The sequence below is a fragment of the Calidris pugnax genome, unplaced genomic scaffold (genome assembly GCF_001431845.1).
Source record: "Calidris pugnax isolate Ruff unplaced genomic scaffold, ASM143184v1 scaffold211, whole genome shotgun sequence".
NCBI classification, from domain to species: Eukaryota; Metazoa; Chordata; class Aves; order Charadriiformes; family Scolopacidae; genus Calidris; species Calidris pugnax.
Window position 1 is genome coordinate 8,681,572 of NW_015091083.1, and position 20,601 is coordinate 8,702,172.

The 20,601-nt window shown below is 48.3% G+C and overlaps 1 protein-coding gene across 1 annotated transcript; it reads left to right on the forward strand.

The window, feature by feature from the left end:
• Window positions 1-60: 60 nt before the first annotated feature.
• Window positions 61-20,042, forward strand: TNFAIP2 (TNF alpha induced protein 2). The gene is made up of 12 exons (XM_014957397.1): window positions 61-114; window positions 7,764-8,115; window positions 10,070-10,697; window positions 11,954-12,068; window positions 13,224-13,349; window positions 14,123-14,223; window positions 14,347-14,445; window positions 14,607-14,730; window positions 15,786-15,908; window positions 16,800-16,955; window positions 18,041-18,162; window positions 19,015-20,042. The coding sequence occupies exons 2-12, from the start codon at window positions 7,776-7,778 to the stop codon at window positions 19,154-19,156; spliced, it is 2,076 nt and encodes a 691-aa protein (XP_014812883.1). The 5' UTR covers window positions 61-114; window positions 7,764-7,775; the 3' UTR covers window positions 19,157-20,042.
• The last annotated feature ends 559 nt before the right edge of the window (window positions 20,043-20,601 follow it).

Sequence of the window (20,601 nt, forward strand, 5' to 3'; positions counted from 1 at the left end):
CCCGCCTCCCCGCCCTCCCTTTATAGCCGGGCTGCCCCGGGGCTCCGCACCCAGCGCCGCCGCCGCGCACCGAGCCCCGTCAGCCCCGCAGCCCGCTCACCCGCCCGCCGCAGAGTAAGTCCTTCGTGTGCCCCCCCCCTCTCCTTTCTGCATAGCTCGGGGGAAAAAGGGGGCTTTCTCCTTCCCGGTGTCTCTCTCCCGCGCCTCTTCCTCTCCTCTTCCTCCCCTCCCGGCTCACTCGGGGAGGGAAGGGAGGAAGGCTCCCTGCTGTGTCTGGGGAGAGATTGGGGGGGGAAATTAAGGGAAAAGTGCTAAAGGATGGATTCCCGGAGAAAGCGACAGGTTTCAGCCCTGCTTTGTAACGAGCAGAATAGATAATAAATGGGACTGCTGGCAAGGAAAGCAGCTCCAGCCCCATCCCAGGGCTGGGGACGGCAGCATTATGTGCCCGGCAATCACATTGTGACAGCTGGGTCTAATTGCTGTTGCTCGTCTCCCAAATTGCAGGGCAGGCACACAGGCTGTGAGCAGTGACTCCTGTTACCTGCCTCCTCAACCCCTTCCCCAAAATGCAGATGTAGGTCTTGGGCACCAAAGCATCCTAAAGCCAGATGAGGCACCGGGATCCAGATTCAGCGTGGCACTTCCTGCCCCCTCCTTCCTCTCTCTCTTCAGTAGGAAGTGGTTTTTTCCCAAAACACAGGGAAGTAATTGAATTATGATTCACTCAGCCTGGCTGTGCTGGAAAAACACCATTTCAGTGCCTGGATCCTGTACGGTCCCAGGGACCCTCTGTACCCTGCACCCTGCTGGGGTCACTGTGCCAAGCTGGCACATTTCTCTATTGCCATGCTTGCCATTTTGTGACATTTTTTTCCCGGTCAGGGAAGTACCAGTGCCTCTAGGACCAGCCTTTTCCCAGAGTGCTGAAGTGCCAAGGGGGTTCAGGTTGGATATATGGAAAAATTTTTACCCTGAAAGGGTTATCAAGCATTGGCATGGGCTGCCAGGGGAAGTGGTTGAGGCACCATCCTTGGAGGTGTTCAAAAGACGGGTTGACATGGTGCTGGGGGACATGGTTTAGTGATGGTGGTATTTTTTGTCGGAGTTAGGTGGATGGTTGGACTAGATGATCTGGGAGGTCCCTTCCAACCTAGATGATTCTATGATTCTAAAATTCACTCCTATTCTTGGGCAGCTGCCTAATATCGTCTGTGTCAAGTAATTGGGCACAAATAGAAGGGTTCAACCTCAGGGTTAGGATCCTCAGTGTGTTTAATAGAGGACTTCTTTTTGAGGCTGCTGCAAAGTGACTGGAGCATATGGCTGATCTAGAAGCCATGGTCTGTCACTGTCACACCCGAATTCGGAACAGAAAAGCTGAAGAAACAGGTTGCCCAGAGAAGTTGTGGATGCCTCATCCCTGGAGGTGTTCAAGGCCAGGCTGGATGGGGCTTTGAGCAACCTGCTCTGGTGGGAGGTGTCCCTGCCCAGGGCAGGGAGTTGGAACTTGATGATCTTTAAGGTCCCTTCTAACTCTAACCAATCTATGATACTGTTCAACTGCCTGCCCCTGCCGAGGGATTTTGAGTTTTGCCGGTTCCGATTGAGCTGATCAAACAGGAGCAGAGCACTTTGGAAAACTCAGATTTGGGTCTGCTTCAGTCACCCTCTCTGTAAAAAGAGGCCTGGGAAGCCAAAGGGTCTGAAAGTGCCAGCAGAGGCGAGCACTCCAGGAGCTCTAGATCTGGGTCCTGGCGAATTTCTGTATCTTCTCAGTCGACGTTAGCTCTAGCAGTGAACTTTGCAAACTCCAAGCCTGAATGCAGGATTTGGCTGTGGGAATAGTAGCAGGAAAACAAAATCCTAGACAGCAGCAGCTGTTTTTTCTTTCAGCAGCAGCCGTTTAAAATGATACTACCCAGATTTGAAGCAAGAAGAAAAAAGAGCTTATTACAGTACAAATTTTCTGCTTTTTCCCAATAACAGTATACATGTGTAATTTTCTCCTCTTTTGCTGTTTGAAAAATTCTCACTAACAACAGGAGATGCTGGTTTACAGGACCATTTTCAGTTGTGCTTCAGTAATTTAGGGAAACCCAGTTCTCATTTAAAAGTGAAAAGCAGCATTGTGTAGCAATATCTATGCTGTTCTCCAGACAGGTGATAGCATGGTTTAATGCTGGTTTAAAGCATCTCACGCCAGGTGAGGTGCCCTGGAATCTTCTGTGTGGTCTGCTACTGCCATTCCAATAAGTCTTTTGGGTCCTCTGTCACCCCCAAACCCATGGGGGTGCCTGGCACTGCTAAGGTACATGCATCAGGTCCCCTGGGAATGCTCTGCTCCTGCCTTCACTTCTTTACTTGAGACATAGGTTTTGTTTCCCCTCAGCTTTTGACCCCATTAGGAGCAGAGCTTGGCCACCACCAGGGTGGTGCTGGACCACATGAGGTGGTGGGTGTCCCATAGGAGTCTGGGAACGGGAGCATGGATTGGACCTGCACAGTACAACTTCAAGTTGGGACTGTTGGTGACCCAGCTCACCTGCGGACCATGATTTCCCAGGCAGAACCACACGGGAGCCCCCAGCTTCACAGTGTCTCCATTCAGTCCCCAATCCAGCTAACAAAAATTGGTAGGAACAAGCCCACCTCCTAGGAGGGCTTCCCAACATACAAAGATTGGGGCTGGCATCTCAGTAGACTCTTTGCTTTGACTTATTAGCAGTTTATTTAGGTGGCACCGCATCGTCCCTAAACTCAGACTGGCTGCATTGCTTCCCTGCTTCCAAAGATGGTTTGACCTTGTGCAACTTTCCCATGTGGGATGGGGTGACCACATTTCCATGAGGACTGGGAAAAGGCTGAGACAGACACAGAGAACAAACTTTGCTAAATAACTTTTGGCTTTCTGAGAGGCTGTTGGAGAGAGGGGAATTTCCACTAAAACGAGACACAAATCCTTGTGGATGTCAGCAGGCTGGAGAGGACTAAAAATCCAAACAAACGCTTGTTAATACTGGAAGCAGCTGAAGAAAAAGATCAGCAAAAAGTTTCAGAATCGGGGTGATCAGTAAATCCTCGCCTGAGTGCTCTCTGGCAGGCCATGAGCCGCCCTCGTGAATGAGCTCATTCCCAAGCGTGTGGCATGAGGGCTGTTTCCTTTGAGGAGGGAAATGAGAAAACAGGAAGCCACCACCATGCCCGGAGTCCAAGTTTTGTCCTTCTGTGTGGTGGCTCTGCTCCAGGTGTTTCCCTCGCCCTTCCTGCCCACCCCAGAAAGGCTCCAGGCTGGGGGGTATGTGCTGTGGTTGGCACCATGCAGAGAGCTCCATGGGTCCCTCTCTGGTGGTACAGGGCCTCTGTGTAGGGCAGCAGAGGATGCTACACGAGCTGTCCTGCTCTTCTGGTTGGGAACTGTACAGCTACAGTTGGGAACTGTAAGCTGAATACACTATGTCAAAAATAATTGGAGCTAAAGACTGTAGTGCCCTATAATAATAACGAGGATGGTGATGATGGTAACAGTAAATCAAGAGTAAATTAGTAATAGTAATGAGTTGGGATTTATGTCGAGTCTTGACCTTAAATCATTAAATTTCCCGAGACTTGTATTCGAGCTCCATGCCTGGGAAATGATTCAGCATTTCCCAAAGTGTTAACTGCTAAAATAATTAGGAGCCTGCTGGAGTTTTAACAAGCTTTGATTTGTGAGCAGAATACAGGCGTACAGGAGCAGCCCCTGGCCATCCGAGCCAGGACAGAGCTCCTGGCAGGTCCTCTCTGCTGCAGTGGGTGCTGGGGGGGGCCACAAGGAGCATCTCCTGCCCGTGACCTGCCGTAACTGGTGCCACGGGTTAGCTCAGTGTTTCTTGTAGAAAGTGGGATTTTTTTCTATGAGGAAATTTCTTCTAGGCGTTTCTTAGAGAAAGTGCTCGGCCACTGAGTGATAAAGAGGTGAGGTGGAGAGGAAGTTTTTGGTACCTCTGGCCGTAAGTGACTGAGGCTGCGGATCGAGGCAGGACTGGGGAGCTGGGGTTTACTTGGTAGTTCCTGCTGCAGATACAAACCTATGCAAACCAGGCAGTGGCAAGCTGATAAGTGCTGGGCAAGAGTTCAAGCTGACCAGACATGAGTGAGCTTGGCAGCCTTTGCATTGTCAGCCTTTACTCAGATGCCTGACTCCTGTCTTCATTAGTGGAAGATGAAAAATCACCCTCCAGTATCACTCACAGTTCTCACACTGCTGATGTGCAGCCCCTGGGGAAAAATAAAACCACTGGAGCTGATTTTATCCTTCTTCTTTTCTGGGCGTGGGACTGTTTTAGGCAGGTCAGAGCATAGAGATGCTGCAGATGGAGGCTCGATGCTCTCTGTGAAGGGACCATGGGGGCTTTGCCCAGGCTGCAGCCCCTGGTAGCACATGCCCAGAGACCTTTTCTCCCTGGGCATCGCCAGCCCCCACACCCAGCCCTTTCAGAGCATAACCAGGACAAAGTTCTGACAGCTGTTAAAAACTAAGCCTTTAATCAGCTTAATCTTCCCCTCACTGGTTCTTTCATGTATAGTGTCATTTCAATGATTTTTCAAAGATGAATGACGTTCATCTTAGAATTGAGGGAGAAGCAAAACCATTTCAAAATCCACTTCTCTGATCATGATTCATCAAAACAAAAGACCCTGAAAGTCACCTTTGGCTATAGAAAAGGGAGAGGTACTTTCTGTGTTTAGAAATAAACACCAAAAATAAACAGAACAATAAATGCTTTGTTTGGAATAATGGAAGAGAGAGAAAGGACTCAGCTGAGTCTGTGTTCGAACAAACAGGAAGAAAGGGACTTGGCAGAATGAATCTAAACACAGCTTTGTACTGGGAAATGCAGGCTAGGAAAATAGCCCGACAAAAATTAGGAAAGTCCCAAACAGTTACAGAGAATCCTGGTTGCTGTGATACTTTTTTTTTTTTTTTTTTTTTTTTGGAGATTTAAGAAAAAGAGAAAACAATACAGACACCTTTCTGATGAATGAATTTGTATACATAAAATTTTTCAAAATCCCTGAGAAAAAGCAGGAGAATATTTATACTACTCATCTGGTAATTTAACGCTGCTGTTACCACATTCTTTCCTTAATAGCTCTTCATGACAGGACAATTCCTTCAGGGTGGCTATTGGGTCTCTTGGGGAATTAGGACAATGGGGCCCTGGCTCTTATGTGACTCATTTGCTTTGAACATGTTAAATAATAAAAGACAAACATAAGAAGCATGTATTGGAAGCAAAATTTTAAGATGATTGGGAGCCTCGAAGATGCTGATACATGCATTTCCCTCTCCAATCAACCAGTTCTGCCCATCAGCTCAGGAAGGCGCCAGAGTCCCACCTCCTTTGCTGGGGTCTCTCACACACCTCACACATTTTTTTTAATGGAGATGTAAGGAAAAGGAGCTCTTTTCCACTGTTTTTAGGATTTTAGTAGGGCATCCTGACTAGAGTAGCCAGAGTGAACCGCAGGGATTTTTCCTCCCTCCCAAGTAAGCCTGCTGGGGAAGAGGTAGCTGTGAAACTCCAGCTGTGACTCCCCACTGCTGGGCAGCTCTGGTGCTTGGGCCCCCTTTGCTTGCCCACACAACTGGCCCCCAGCCCTGGGGCACGAGGACTCCCACCCCACACCTCTTGGCAGCCACCACCGTCCTTCTCAGCCGCAGCAGCACCTTTGGTTTAGCTTCAGCCTTTGCCTCAGGTCACAGCCCACCCGTCTAGCTGAGAGCCAGCCAGATCCCATCCACCCACACCCCTTTCCCTCCTTCCCAAATGATTTTTCATCTTCATTGTGTTTTAAAAGCAATAGCACTGCTAATCCTGAATGTGACCTGGCAGCCAAAGCACGGAGAAGGAAAGCTTTTCAGCGATGCCAGGCTCTCAGTGCTCTCTGTACCACCCGGCTGCTACCACTAACTTGATGCTTTAAAGCTCCCCAAGCTGCCGGGAGTCAGCAGGAGGAATCACAATTAAAATTAAAATTAAAAGCCACAGTCTTCCAAGCAGTTTGCCCGGAAATAAGTATCGCGGTTTGTATCAGCATGATACACATCAACAGCATAAACTTAACAAGGGTGTTTGAAGATCACCACATTATGACCATGTAACTGAAGTCAAATTCTTCCTTTATTTACAGCATAACTCCCCTCCACGTAACGTGGTATAAGTCAGAACTTGCTTCACAGATCTTCCTACAGAAGTGCACTGGTGTCCCAGATAGTAACTTAGAAAACACATTGTTAGCACAAGGACTGGCAGCTATGAGTCACTTACTGTAATTATAATCATTAGAGAAATGATTATAATTATGCAAATAGATCTATAGCAATACATTAAATGATACATGTAAACAAATAATTCTAAATACAAATTTTAAAATGTGTTGTCTAGTAACAAATTTCCATCGTGAAGTGTGTGTAGCACGGGAGGGCTGGTGATGGAGCAGGAGTGTGGCAGGGCAGTGTCTGAACAAGGCTAAACCACCCTGATCCTGGTGCCTTGCTCATATTTCCTCCTCAGCCAGGCGAGGACTGCCCTGGATGGGCACCAGCCCTGGTCATGAGCACTGGTTCCATTTACCAGCCCTGGGAAAATCCCAGTCTGGTTAGTCCCTGCTCTCAGAACCTTGCCCCCTCCACCACCCCATTTCACTAGAATTTCTTTCTCCACAAGCCACGTCCTGCACTACAGCCCTACATTCCAGTATAAAAAAGATCAGACAACGACTGCTCCCAGGTATTGGAAAACACCCAACAAGTTACACTGAAGGTGCAACGAGCTGCACTGAAGTTGCCTTGTTCGGGGATGCTGTAGTCACCCTGGGACCGTATAGAAAAGAAGATTATGTAGACTATGGGTGGGTTTGAAGGGTCTGAATGTGTCCTTGAGCTTGTGTCTGCCGCTGTAGGGACGTGAGCAGCACACAGAGCATTGAAGCCATGCTTCAGACTGAGGTTTTGGGGCCTAAAATGATAAGTCTTGTGATGTTCACATCAGGAGATGCTGCTGTGCTTCCCACATTCCCATCCTTTCAACCACGGTTTTCACAGTCCTGGTGTTTCTGAGCTCTGAGCCGCCTTCTCTGGAAGCTCTCCTCCATAAAGCTAAGAATTTTAGTTCTGACTGCAGTGGGGACACAGTTAAACCAGCAGAACTTCTGTTCAGCAAAGGTTGCTGTGTACCTGGCATGGTAGACTCGTCTCATTTTCATGCTGTACTTGCAAGTAGCTACATGGGGGCTTCCACAAACACATCTGCAACCAAATGAACAGAGATCAGCAAAAATAGGCCCTAAGGAAGGTTGGAATTGATCCCAATGCCTTATAAAAATATGGGAGCTTCACGGTTGTTTTGAATAGGCACAAGACGCTTGTCCCACCCCACCCATATCCACACTCATGTCCATACTCCCACAGGATGCTGCTCTCCTGTGCCCAGACAGGCTCAAGGTCTCAAACCAGGCCATCTGAATCACCCATAAAATCACTCATTGATCTTCTCTGAGTTATTTATTAGACCCTAGAGCTGCTTCCATCCTCTCAGTTACCTGAGGTGATGTTGCTCGGGAGCTCTCCTGCAGAGCTGTGCTCATACCAGATGTGTGTAGCACTCCCCGCACAGGGACAACTCATTACAGAATTACTATTACACCTTGCCACATTGTGCCATGGTAATTTTTATGCAAACTGTTATAATCTGACCAGTTCTTTCTGAAATTTACAGGCTAGAAGGAAAATGATGAAAATGTTGCCTTTTTTCCAAAGTGGTCCTATTGGAATACGCAATGGATCAGAGGGTTGCATTGGTGTAAACAGACAGCTTGGAAACCCTTCAACATCGGTAGCTGAAGTCGTCTCTGCCAGTCCTGGACCTTCTGGAGACGAGATTTGGTCCAGAGACCAGGAGAAGATGAGTGAAAGGCCAGAGGCATCCGGCAGACCTTCACGTGCATCTTCCATCACGAGCAATGGGAGCTGCACCTTTGCTGGGGACAGCCCTGAAAAGGGGAAGAAAGGAATAAAGGGAATCCTTACGGGTGCATTTAAGAAGATTAAAAAGACCAAGCCACCCAGTGGTAAGTGCTTCTCCATCCTCCTTGCATCACTTCATAGACCATAGTTATCTCTAGAGGGGCTGCATGAGGTGGAGAGTTGTCCCTCTGAGAAACAAGAGCACTGACAAATTATCCATGGGGAAACCAGGGCTGAGGAGGGCATGATCTTGAGTCCTGGTGCGTTGGTTCCAAGGGCACACAGCTTGAGAAACTGCCAGTTTGCAGGTTTTCTGTCTAAAATGAAGCTTATTTCTACCTCCCATGGGGACACAGAGATCCATGGGTTGGTGAGAAACCAAGACATACCTCTCTGCTCTGTTCCTCCGTGAAACCACCACTCTGTGAAATCCCCTCTTCTCTCGTGAACAGCAGTGAGCAGCACACATAGGTCTTTCCTGGGGCTAATATCTGAACATACAGCTCCTCCAGTCACGGACACCGTCCCTGCAGGGTGCTTAGAGAGGCAGGAAAATGCCTGCTTAGAGGAAAACAGAACTGTAGAAGAAAGTGCCCCTTGGCACTTCCAAGGCTCACCTGCTACCTAAGGTGACATATCTCATTACCCAGTTCATGAACTTGCAAGCTGTACCTTAAAATAAGTTTCAATTTTCCAGTCCTACCTCCTTTACTGGAGAGCTCTTCCACAGTCGCACCGTTTTAGCACAAATTATCTCATTTCCCGGCAAGTCTTTACCTGGCTAATTGACTTCTCTTTCCACGTGTGTCAAATGTTTTCCCTAAGTGGTGGTTTTCCTTCTCAGCCTTGAATTTGCTCAGCTAAATGAACCAAGTCTGCTGAAGACAGACACTTCATGCATTCGTTCTTACTGCTGCATCGCCCCATTCCCAATGTCTTTTTTTGAAAGAAAGCAACCAGAATTGCAAAAATTATTCCAAATGAGATACCACCAATGCCTGGTACAATATGTTACCATTTTCCTATCTCAGCTGGACATTCCTCACTGGTCATATCCTGGGGTCATATCTGACTTTTTTGCCACCATCTCACAGTAATGATTTACTAATTCTCCAGGCATCTCTCTTCCTGCTCCATCTCAGGCTGATTCACATCCAGCTTGCAGCAGAAAATCCTGTTTGTTGCTAAGTAACTTTTGTTCTGTTGAATTTGTATCTTATACTTTCTGCTATTAAATTTCAGCCCATTTGCTATTCAAGGTATTCTGTTGTTCCTATATAATACACCAAGCCCTCAGTTTCGATAATGTCTCTGAACCTTGTGTAATCAGCAGATGCCAACAGGGCACTCTCAGCTTTTGTGCCACGATCTCTAAAGATAATATGAAGTAGAGGTGGGTTTCTTGAGTAATGTAAGCTTTCTCCACCCAGGGTTTTCCATACAAACCTTACACACCTAACAAAACTTATTTTGGGTTACAACTTGTCCAGTTTAACTAATAATTTCCTGGATTGCATTGGATTGAGCAATTGGTTGTAGTTGAGATAGGATAGTTCAATTGTTTTTATCCTGCCTGCTAAATGTGTCCTCCAAAAAAATTTCACAGGTCAGATTGTGCCAACCTATTTCTGGAAAACCATGTGGTATTTCCTCTAGCATGTCTTATTTAGCTACTTCTTTCCGTTTACATTTTTTTCTAAAGCCATGCTTCTTACTTGAGGTCATATTAATGGAAAGGACAATAAAAATAAATAAAGAAATCCCCACAAATCTAAATTTTGGAAAAAAAAATAATGTGTAGCACATGAATACCTGTTCATATGTAACACACCAGTGATGGGTTTTCAAATTACTATTGCCCCAGTTAGAGGCAGGCTAGGAATAATCTAACCTTTAAATAAATATGAAGGTTTTCTAGATGGTTAAGGAGCCTAAGATATAGCATTATAGAAATACAAACGTATTTTTAATAAAGTATTCCAGAGGCATTATTTTTATATCAAACCAAAATTTAAATCTTCACTATTGAGTAAAGAAAGGCTGTTCTTTTTTCGCCAGTCAAACAAGTCATGGATCTCCTTGAAGACAACAAGCTTTGTGATGCTGCTCAGTATCTAATTGTCCTGGAGAAGAGCCTGTCTACCAAAAGTGAGGAGGGAGTGAGCATCAGCCAGCAAGAGGTTGAGTCCATCTACGAAATTCTGAAGCACAAAGTCTTCAGCATCTTGAAAGACTCCATACTGCTGGCGAAAACAAACCCAGAACTGCTGCAGCAGGCAGTAGAGGCACTGAAAGAGCAGGAGAAAGAAGATCAGAACTACCTGTCAGAGAACCCACCTGACCAAAACATGCAATTTAGACCTAGAAAATGGAAAGAGCTTTGGATGGCTACAGTAAAGGAGTCGGTAGAGACTCGAATGAAAGACACAAGCCGTACTCCTAGGTCTGAGAACCTCTCTGCAGTTGGCCAGAACCTCCTGCACATGGGGAAGACAATGAAAGAAGATTTGACAGTAGTTGTAAAGTACATTAAACAGCTTTATCCCCCTGAGTTTAATGTCTTCAGCACATATGCAGAACTCTACCACAATTATTTTGCCTCCCAAGCAAATCAAGCTGCTGGGTGTCACCTGGAAGACAAGGATATTTACCTCCTCCTGTCGTGGGTGCACAACTTCTATCCAAAGTAAGTGAGGCTTTTACAGATGTTTATCTCTGGGGATTGGCACAGGTTCTCTGGCTGCAAACAAGACATTTGCTTGATTTATGCATCAGTATCACTGCCATGCAGTCTGGTATCTGGTTAGGTTTTGGTGTCACAGGTATCATGCTGCTGTAACCAGCTGGCCAGGACAGTCGGAAGGGACACGGTCAAGGCTGCTAGTCTGTAAATCAAGGGCTCACCCCATCCTTCAGGTTTCTGAGCAAGATAAATGCACAGAGATGTTTAGGGCTTCACTTATGGGTTAAATTGGACAGGTTCATTGCCCTGATCTCTGTTCCAGTTGCAGACCTGAACTCACTCTGGGAAAATTTGGAAATTTCAGCCCTCTGGACCAGAGCGAAGGCAATAAATACAACAACCTGAAATGCAATTATCCTGGGCATGGAGGATGTTGCTTAGGTGTTACCCACAGGTGTGCTGGCCTCTGGGTTAGGAGACCAAAGGGTGAGCCCTTGTGAGAGAACATCATCAGCCAAGGGTCTCATTTCACCCTCGCAAGCCCTATATATGCTATAGAACTGGAAATATTCCTAGTTGTGGTTTATAGTACTGGATGGGGAATCCAGGGCTCTCATTTCTTAGGTGAAAACCAGTAAATACACCAGCAGTGTTTCTTCTGCTGTTCTAAAGCCATTCAGCCTTCACCTCCACTTTTTCCTTCTCATGTTTCTCTTGACAGAGTATAATGAGTCAGTGTTGATCCTGGAAGTCTTCCAGAGCCAGTCCTGTGCTCTGGGTCAGGATATTCAGGCCTGAACCAGCATGTCTTTGGAAATCAGTAGCAGTGAGGAGCAGGGCTCAGCCAGAGCAGCTCAGCCTGGCACCAGGGCTGGTTTTTGTTGGCCAGGAGCAGCTGTTTTGTGGGGTCTTTCCAGAGGACAGATCCAGGTGTCTGCTCAGAGACCACCTCTCTCAGGAGTGGAACAGCAAGGAAGAGGAGGAGGGTTGCAGCACAACAGCCTGGCCTCAGTTTCCAGCATCATATCAGAAACAGCCCGTGTTCTGGGGGTTCTCTGGGGTTCCTCAGTGTCCCACCCTCCCAGGTCCCACCCCTGGCACACCTTCAGCTCCTCCAAGTCCTGCCTGGGCTAAGGACAATGTACATTTCCATCTGTTTTTTCACTGACCCCCTCAAAAAGTGTTAGTGATTTGCATCGACAGCTGTCTTGAATTACATTGCCCTTGGAAAATGTGATTGTTTGGCTTTTTCGTTCCAGAGATATGAGAAAGGATCAAGCTCTAGCAGAGGAGTTGGAAAAAGTTAAACTTGGAAGCCTTTTGCCGTCAAGTCTGAGCAAAGAGCTTGAAAAGAAATACCTTGACAGTGAAGAGGTGAGAACCCCTTCAGTCCCTCCTCTTCCCTTTGCTGCTCCTTTGTGACTCCTCGGAGGAGCTCTGACTTGTCCTGTGTCCACACTTCTGAGCTGTGAGTAACACACCCGTCCTGAGAGGAGCAGAAGCAAGAGTGCTTTTGTTTCTTTTTGGGGGGACAGGTCAGCTTTCCCTTAGATGGGATTTGCAGAGCAAACTCCTGGTTAGCTCAGCCCTGGGAGCCCTCAGAAAAGAGCTGCTCTGTCCTCGCAAATTGTGTTGTAGGGAGGTGGGAAAAAAAAATCCAATGACAGTTCCTTATGGATAACATTCCAGTCATCTGTTACATCCCCAGAGGGGTTTGTGCTCCCTCTGGCAGGCGATGGATTCCGAATGACTCCTGGGCTGTGCAGCAATACAGGACCTAGGGTGAGCAAAACCTTGAGGGTCTGCTCTTGAAAAGCCTGTCTCTTTGACGGAGGACGGCCTGCGCTGCAGAAAATAACAGTTGCTCTGGTTTTTGGATCGCTCTTGCCTTAATGGAAACAAGAAGCAACTTTTACAGTACTCCCAGAGCTCAGTGCTTTTTGGCACGTTGGGCTGGAATTCCTGGAAAATGAGAGGACAAGTTCCAGGTTTAGCTGCAGCCCGTGATGGTTTGCAGATGGGAGAGGGGGGTGTGAGGGCTGCAAAGCTCAGGAAAAAGGCACTGGGTGATGGGAGATAGACTCCAGCCACCGTACAGAGACCTCAGACGTCAGAAGCCCTCGTGAAAAGGGATTGCAAAACCAACCTGGAGGGGAGCAGCGAGGCAGGCAATGCGTGGCTGGGGAAATTTGGGCTCACCTTCCCACCCGCCGCTCCTCTCCCTGCCCTGGAGATCACCGCTGACGCAGCGGGGCGGTGGGAAGGGATGTAGATCTTCATCTTCACCCCTACCCCGAATGATTCAACTTGCTGTGGCACAGAGCCGTGCTGCGAGGGAGTTGTCCTTGCTGCCCTGAAGAGGTGGCAGAGGCGTCTCGTAACAAAGAGCCTTTATTCCTCAGGCAGAGCCAGGGAAAAAGTCTGCTCAGCCAGACTAATGGTGGGTGGGCAGGTAAAACCTGAACCAGGCAAGGAGCTGCTGCTACCACTTTGTGGTAAATGCTGTTTTTCTTCCTTCCTTCCCTAAAGGCGACTGTCAAAAATTCGCTGAGCAGATGTTTATCTAAAGAAATCCAAAGATGGAAAGAAGACCAAGAACCAGAGAAAATAAATGGACATTTTCAGAGTGAGCTACTAGCAATAATTGTTATCCAGGTAATACAGATATATATTAAAAAATAAACAGTTGCATCCTGCACATATTTGGGATAAGGCTAGGTACAGTCAGTTCAGGAAAGTGAAAGGCCAAGTGGCTTGTGTAGGGCAGTAATAGAGATGGGAGCCCTAACGTACGGTCTGGCACAGGCTACCAGCTGCTGGAGAAGAGGTCCTCTATCAGCAAAACGAGCAGGAAAGCTGCTTTTGTTTCTCTCCGTGTGTTTTATTCTGCACCCCCAGCTGAAGTCAAGCCATTGGGGGCTGGATGGTGTAGCAACAGAGAGAGGAGAGACAGGTTTAGCTGCTGCTGGGGAGGCTGGCAGAGCTGATCCGAGTGCTCATGCCCTTTCCCCATGCTCGACCCTCTCTCTCCTCTGGCAGCAGAGGATTAGTAGAATTTCCTTATAAAAAATAAACCCTTCACATATTGAGGTCGTTGTGCTTACATTGGGTTTTTTTAATGCAATCATTATGATAAACAGCGAAAAATCAATAGAACCCAAGCGTCACTTCCCCCACTTCCTCAACTAATTTAAAGGCTTTCTTTAATACTTCTTTCTTCTTCGCCTCTCTTCCCATTTGAAAGTGGAGTTCAAAATTCCCAAATGGATGTAGCTGCTCTGCACGGTGCCTGGCTCCGTCCCAGGGGAGGACGCAGAACAGCTGGGCACAGCTGCTGCAGTGAGGGCTCTGTAACCTCTTTAACCAGCAAACTCAGCCTTTTTTGGAACGGCCGGCGTTTAAAAAAAACCATCTTGTTTGTTTGTTAGAGCATCTACGGCGGCCAGGAGCGAGCCAAGGCCATCAGCACGGCGGTGGGAGAGGAGCTGTCGCATCGGCTGTGGAAGGAGCTGCCTGCCTTCCTGAGAAGGTGCTCTAAGGCAGGGCTTGGGGGGCAGCAGGGCTTGGGGGGCAGCAGGGCTGGTGGGGCAGCAGGGCTGGCAGAGCCCCCCCAGGCACTCACCCACCTCTCCTCTTCCCATCTCCCTTCCAGCTACAGGGATGCTTTCGAAGACTTCAAGGAGAAAAGCAAGAAGCACAGCTACTACAAGCCTATACTGATTGCCAGCATTAACAACTGCTGGAATTTTAGGTAAGGGCCCAGCAGAAAAGGCTTTGCTCCTTCCTCTGCAGGAAGGATAGAGGGGAGGTGCTCCAGAGTGGGCAGAGGAAGGTTTGGAGACCTCTGCCTTTCTCCCTGTGTATCTCTTCTGAGGACAGATGATTCTGACCTTGCCAATTATTTCCTTGCAGAGACTATGCAGAGAAAAACATGGCAGAAAAGGATGACAATAAAGCCAGTATCCTCAGCATTCTCGGGGACATTGAAAACAGTGGCTTTGATGTGCTGCTTCAACCGCTGTTTGCACAGCTGAAGGTACCATATCCTCATCCCCCAACCTTCTGCCCCACGGCTCAGCCTCCTGCCCCACAGCTCAGCCTCCTGCCCCACGGCTCAGCCTGTGCCAGTGCCAGGCATGTTCTCCTGCCCTGCTCTCGATTGCCTAAATCTCTGATTCAAACGCAGCAAAGTTGAGAAGGGCTGTGGGGCAGGTCAGGTCACCTCTCAGCATCACTAGGGCAGGTCAGGTCACTTCTCAGCATCACTCAGAAACCTCTGGATCACCTCTGCTTGTGCTGGTCCTCAAGCCTGCAGGTGAAACAGGTGCAGCCACATAGGCATGACTGTGCCCATGAACATGAAATGTGCCGATCGCATCTAGGATAACTGTGGTGGGAGGGAGAGTCTCAGCCTGTAAGTGTTTACACTCCAAGCTGTATGAAGCAATCACAAATGACATGAGCTGCAATTATGCAGCGTTTGGCTTCTTCATAAAGGTGGCCTGAAAGACACTTCTGGTTTCTTTCTTTCTTTCTTTCTTTTTTTTTTTTTATATATATATAACACAAGCTTTTTCAGTTAAGCAAGTGTGGTGGCGGGGAAGGGGAAGGCGTAGGAGTCAGAAATGTTCAGCCACAAGCTCTCCAGCTTTCTCTGTCGGGCCCTTTGGAAGGCATCTGACAGAGCAGGAAGAAGCTCTTTTTTCATTTTCATCTTTATTTACTGTGGCCAAGAAAAACTGGGAAAACGCCTCAGAATGATTCCTTTTCTTTCCCTGGTAGTGCCTTAATTCTCTAATCAGACAAGATGGTGTGGAGAAAACATTAAAAACGTAGAAATAAAAAAAAAAGGCATCTCCAGTATGAGCCTTTCGAGCCCTCAGTCTTCTTCATCATGAGGAACCAAGAAGGGGGCACAAACACAATACAGCCCCCTCTTCCCCTGCCCCTGTAAAGTCATTGTCACACGTCCCTGCACAAAACCACACACCTCATTGTCACTATGTAGCATACTGTACATATAGAAAGTTAAATACATGTGTGCACAGAATTTGTTTCGAGGGAACTAAGCCCATTTTCCTTTTTTTTCAGCCAATTTATAAGAAGTTTACAGAAAATAAGTGGGACTCCAGCAATGAAACTATGAACGAGATCATTAAAACCACCAGCAAACATGTTTCAGAATTCCGGACCTTGAAGGACCCTTTCTACCAAGTAAGTCAAAGAGACACATCAGAGGGGTTCTGGAAAGCTGAGGCTGTGCTACCAGCTCTGATCCTCTGCAGCTCGAGTTGCCCTGACCCACATTAAGCTGGCGAGCTGGCCTGGAATAGGGGACCCCTCTTGGGCAGGATTTCCATCAGCCGTATAGATCTTACTCTTCTCCAGCAGAAGAAAACTCCTGTAGCTCTGCTGCAGTCTTAGCAGAAAAAACCACTCTTGCTGTAGAGAAAGTGCTCTAGGGATCGCCCAACATATGGCTTTATTTGTGTATGGGTTTGGATGAACAGCCTTGAAACAGGGATGCAGTGGCACATTTGTGTCCCGTGGCTCCTTTGATTGCCCTAAGGACTGGAGGAGACGGATGCAACTGGGACAAATCCCAGACAACTGAGCCACAACCACAGTTTCAGTGGTGCTGGAGTATATATGAAACATTGCCATATTAAAAAAAAAAATCTTTTATTTCCTGCCTTTGTCTTTTGAGTAGCTGAAACAAAATTATGATGTTTGTGTATTAGAGAGAGGAACAGGAGGAGCAGCGTGAATTCCTGTTTCTCTGAAATACTGCTGCTTCTTCTCTGAAATATATTAGATCTTTCCTATGCCTTCTTCGACTCTTCCCAGAAGGAAAACACATTCGGAAACTCCCACAGCTCATTAGTTTGAGTACAAAGAAGTTCTCGGCATCTAGGATGTAGCGTAACTAGACATGGGGGGGTTGGTTCCCAACCCAGCACTGCTCCTCACGTGCGAGCAGCAGCAGGCATTTGGTGGGGCATGTTTCACAACACCCAAAATGTTTTTGTCCTCCATCCACACGCACGGTTCGTTTTGTCCCCAAGCAAAAGACAGATGGATGACTCCCCCTCTCCTTCCCAACAGGCTATCGTCGAGAAGATCCACGCGTATTTGGTTAAAGCGTACATCGTGAGGCTGCTGAAGAGGAAAGTCAGCCTGAAAACTCCAGCACAACAGCAGAACCTGGCCCAAAGCATCTCCAAGAATGCTGCTGACCTGGAAGCCTTCTGCACCAGCAATGTACGTGAGCGCTCGCTGCGTCTGCAACAGCACAGGGCAGACTGAAAAACAGGAAAATACATTTTCTGGGGCCTCTCATTAACCTTTCCAACTCAGCTTAATTTCCTGGAAGGCAGAATCTTAGGCAGAAAGAGGTGCTTGCAGGGAGGAAGGCTCCCCTGCCACCAGTCTGCCCTCCCCTGGGTGGAGAGCCATGATTTCATCCTCCTTTGTCCTGTAGGCAGTGGTTTTCTTTTGAAGATTTATATTTATAGGATCAGAAGATTTAGCTAAATACTGCACTGCTCTCATTTCAGTACAACTTGTGTGGAGTCTGGGTTTTGTCTCTTGATTTCCCTCACTCTGCTGCTTTTGGGTCAAGCAGGTGCTGGAAGGGGCAGTGGTGGGTCTCTGGTACACATGGTTTTCCTCCACCAGAGACCCTTGCTTTTTCCACATGGCTGAAACATCCCTATCTGTCCTCTGAGATCCCCTCCCTCCTTTCACACCTTTACATTTGCCTGCATAATAGCTAAGCCAAGCCCTGTCCTCGACCACCCCTCCATGTCCCTTGGACTGGAGAAGGAACAAGCCCGAGCATCACTTGGTGCGGGCAGGAGGTCAGGCAGCCAGCACCTTGGGATATCCTATGGCCAGAAAACAGGTCCAGTTGGGTCTCTTACCTGAGTGGGCAGGGAGAGGATTTTGGCAGTGCCTGGAGAAGCTAAAGGCAGGGTTGTGTACAGAGCCCATCAGACCTCGTACACCCACCGGGCAGCGTAGAAACCCAAGGGAAGGAAAACATCATGGGAGGGAAGAGCAGGGAGAGTCTGACGAGGTGGGTGCAGAAACCTCAGCCTTGTGGCACCTCCTACAGCCCTTGGGTAAGAGGATTAAAAACCACCACAAAACTAAGCCAATTTCTCCAAGACTGGCCCAGGCTGGAGACGTCACTGAAAACAATGAGGCACTTAAAATCCCTGCCGTGTCCCTCCCCATCAGCAGGAAACAGCCTCTGGAGTCAGCTCGGGGTGAAACACAGCTCCTGGGCTGGGTGGAGGTTTGCACCCCCACAATGCCCCACTGACCGCTCTCTCTTCTGGCAGGGGTCTAAAGCCACCTGGCTGAATTCGGCGCTCCCCAAACTGGCTGAAATTATCCGGCTTCAGGATTTAGGTGCGATTAAAATCGAAGTTGCAACATTCGCCACGACGTACCCGGATATCCGGTAAGAGACACTGAAACAGATTTGCAAATCCCCGTATGGGATTTTAATTAAGTCAGGAAATAGTCAAATATGAGTATGGGTGAGGTTTATATAGCCTGAGTCTATGAAAATGGGTGGGGGGTGCCTGCCAGGGTATGGCTATCCCAGTGCCATCAGGCAAGAAAATAAACTATTTTAAAAGGCCTATTTATATATATATCAAATTCTGGCTTGATTTTCTGCTTTGCCTTGGGGCCAAAAAGATGATCAGAGGGCTGGAGCATCTCTCCTGTGAAGACAGGCTGAGAGAGTTGGTGGTGTTCAGCCTGGAGAAGATAAGGCTCCAGGGAGACTTCATAGTAGTCTTTCAGTATCTGAAGGGGGGCCTGCAAGAAAGCTGGAGAGGGACTTTTTACAAGGGCTTGTAGTGATAGGACAAGGGGTAATGGCTTCAAACTGGAAGAGGGTAGATTTAGATGAGATATCAGGAAGAAATTTTTCACTATGAGGGTGGTGAGACACTGGAACAGGTTGCCCAGAGAAGCTGTGGATGCCCCATCCCTGGAGGGGTTCAAGGCCAGGCTGGATGGGACTTTGAGCAACCTGGTCTGGTGGGAGGTGTCCCTGCCCAGGGCAGAGGGGTTGGAACTTGATGATCTTTAAGGTCCCTTCCAACCCAAACCATTCTATGATTCTGATTCCCTACCCCAAGCCTCCCAGGGAAGTGCTGGGTCCTGTGTAGAGTCACCAGCTGCTGACTGATGTCCACCAGGGACCTTAGTGCTGCCACAGGATGGAGGCCACATTCTGGCAAAGGACCCAGCAGTGGAAATCTGCAGGAGGAGATAACACCTGCCCATTTCTTCTCCACAGCAAAAGGCACCTGGAAGCGTTCCTGCACATCAAAGCCAATTTGTCACGTGGTGAAGTCAAAAGCATCCTGGGCTACTTGGCAGACAGCACAGCATCCACATCACCCGGGGCCCCGCTCTTCTCCAACATAAATGTGTCCTAGGCCAAGGCACCCCTTGGCACCCGCCTTGTGCTGGACTGTGGGCTAAGCCAGGGATGGAGACCACCCCCTGGAGCAATGCACAGCACGCACTGCCACCTTTTCCTACGGAAAGTACTTTGTCCTCATCCAGTGCCCAGCATCTCTATGGGAATCACCATCATCTGTGCCCAGCCAAGAAAAGGGGGCACCCATGGGAGGAGCAGTGCTTGCAAGGACCAGGGCTGCTCCTCAAGGCAGCAAGGTCTCCTTGGTGCCACCACGTTCTCTGCCTGGACGCTGCCCTGGTGCTCTGACCTCCATCTACCTCACAGGGTGCTGTGAAGGCCACGTCACTGACTCCCCAGCTAGCCCAGACCGAGCAGTCACCACCTATGTAGCTTTCTGTCTTCTAAGGAAATGGAGGAAACCAAAAACCGGAGCCAAAATTTAGAGATGTTGGAAAAGTCCCGTGGGAGCATGCTTGCACCTCATCTGCCTTCCTCTGAGACAGGCCAGGGGGGCACCAGGTTTTGGGTCAGGAGGAGGTGTTTCTCAGCCATGGCAGGACTCCTGCCATCCCTCCACACTGCAGCACCCCCAGATCTGGAGCTTGGAGTGGCCCTGGCTGCACTCTGTGCCCCATGCAACAGCGTTGCCCAGGGGCATTGGGGTTTCCAAACTGGCCCTGGGGAGCCCTGACTGTCCCCGCAGCATTGGTCCAGCCGGGCCAGCGTGAGCTTCCTTCACCTCCATGAGGTGGGAGCCACCAGCCACCCCAGCAGCCACCAGTCACCGTGGTGACCCCATCCAGTGCCTCTACGCTGGAGTGGCACCCTGCTAGCAGAGGGCTAGGGGCAAACCACCTATTGCAAAGGATGATGTGGGTTAAGCACCATCATCTATTGAGGAGAGGACTTTGCCAGACCCCGTTAGCATCACCCGCATATGTCAAGGAGAGGACTTTGCCAGACCCCGTTAGCATCGTAGGCTTTGAAGGAGTGGTGGAACTGGTCTCAAATGCCACTCTAACACATGGAGTATCCTGCCTTCGTTGCTTTTTCCTTGCTCCCTCTTTCCCCTCTTGCTGCGAGGTAGATACGATGTGGAAACACAAATGGGTCTGTTGTGAAACCACGTTTTATTTTCCAGCCCAGTTTTTTTGGGAAGCGAACGGCTCGCCGAAGCAACAGTGTGTTTAATTGAAGACCTTTCCCTTCTGTTTTTCTCTGTTTCAACTTCTGTGTCAGGCTGGAGAAAGTCGGCCCGGAAGGAAGACGCATAATGACTGTGCAAATCATGTAATGTATTTATATGCATCTGCAGTATACCATGGGTGTATTTTTGCATCCAATTTTATTTTTTTCTCAGTTAAGAGATATTCATTTGCAATGTTTATATTTAAACAGTATTCAAATATGCTAGAAAAGTGACTCATTTATTCTGTCTCTGTCTGTTGTTTCCTGCGC

Excerpts from the sequence above, each read along its gene's own strand:
- TNFAIP2 (XM_014957397.1), top strand. The coding sequence starts at position 7,776 with ATGATGAAAATGTTGCCTTTTTTCCAAAGTGGTCCTATTGGAATACGC. Across the intron at positions 14,446-14,606 it reads AACAACTGCTGGAATTTTAG|AGACTATGCAGAGAAAAACA; the intron begins GTAAGGGCCCAG and ends ATTTCCTTGCAG. Across the intron at positions 18,163-19,014 it reads ACGACGTACCCGGATATCCG|CAAAAGGCACCTGGAAGCGT; the intron begins GTAAGAGACACT and ends TCTTCTCCACAG.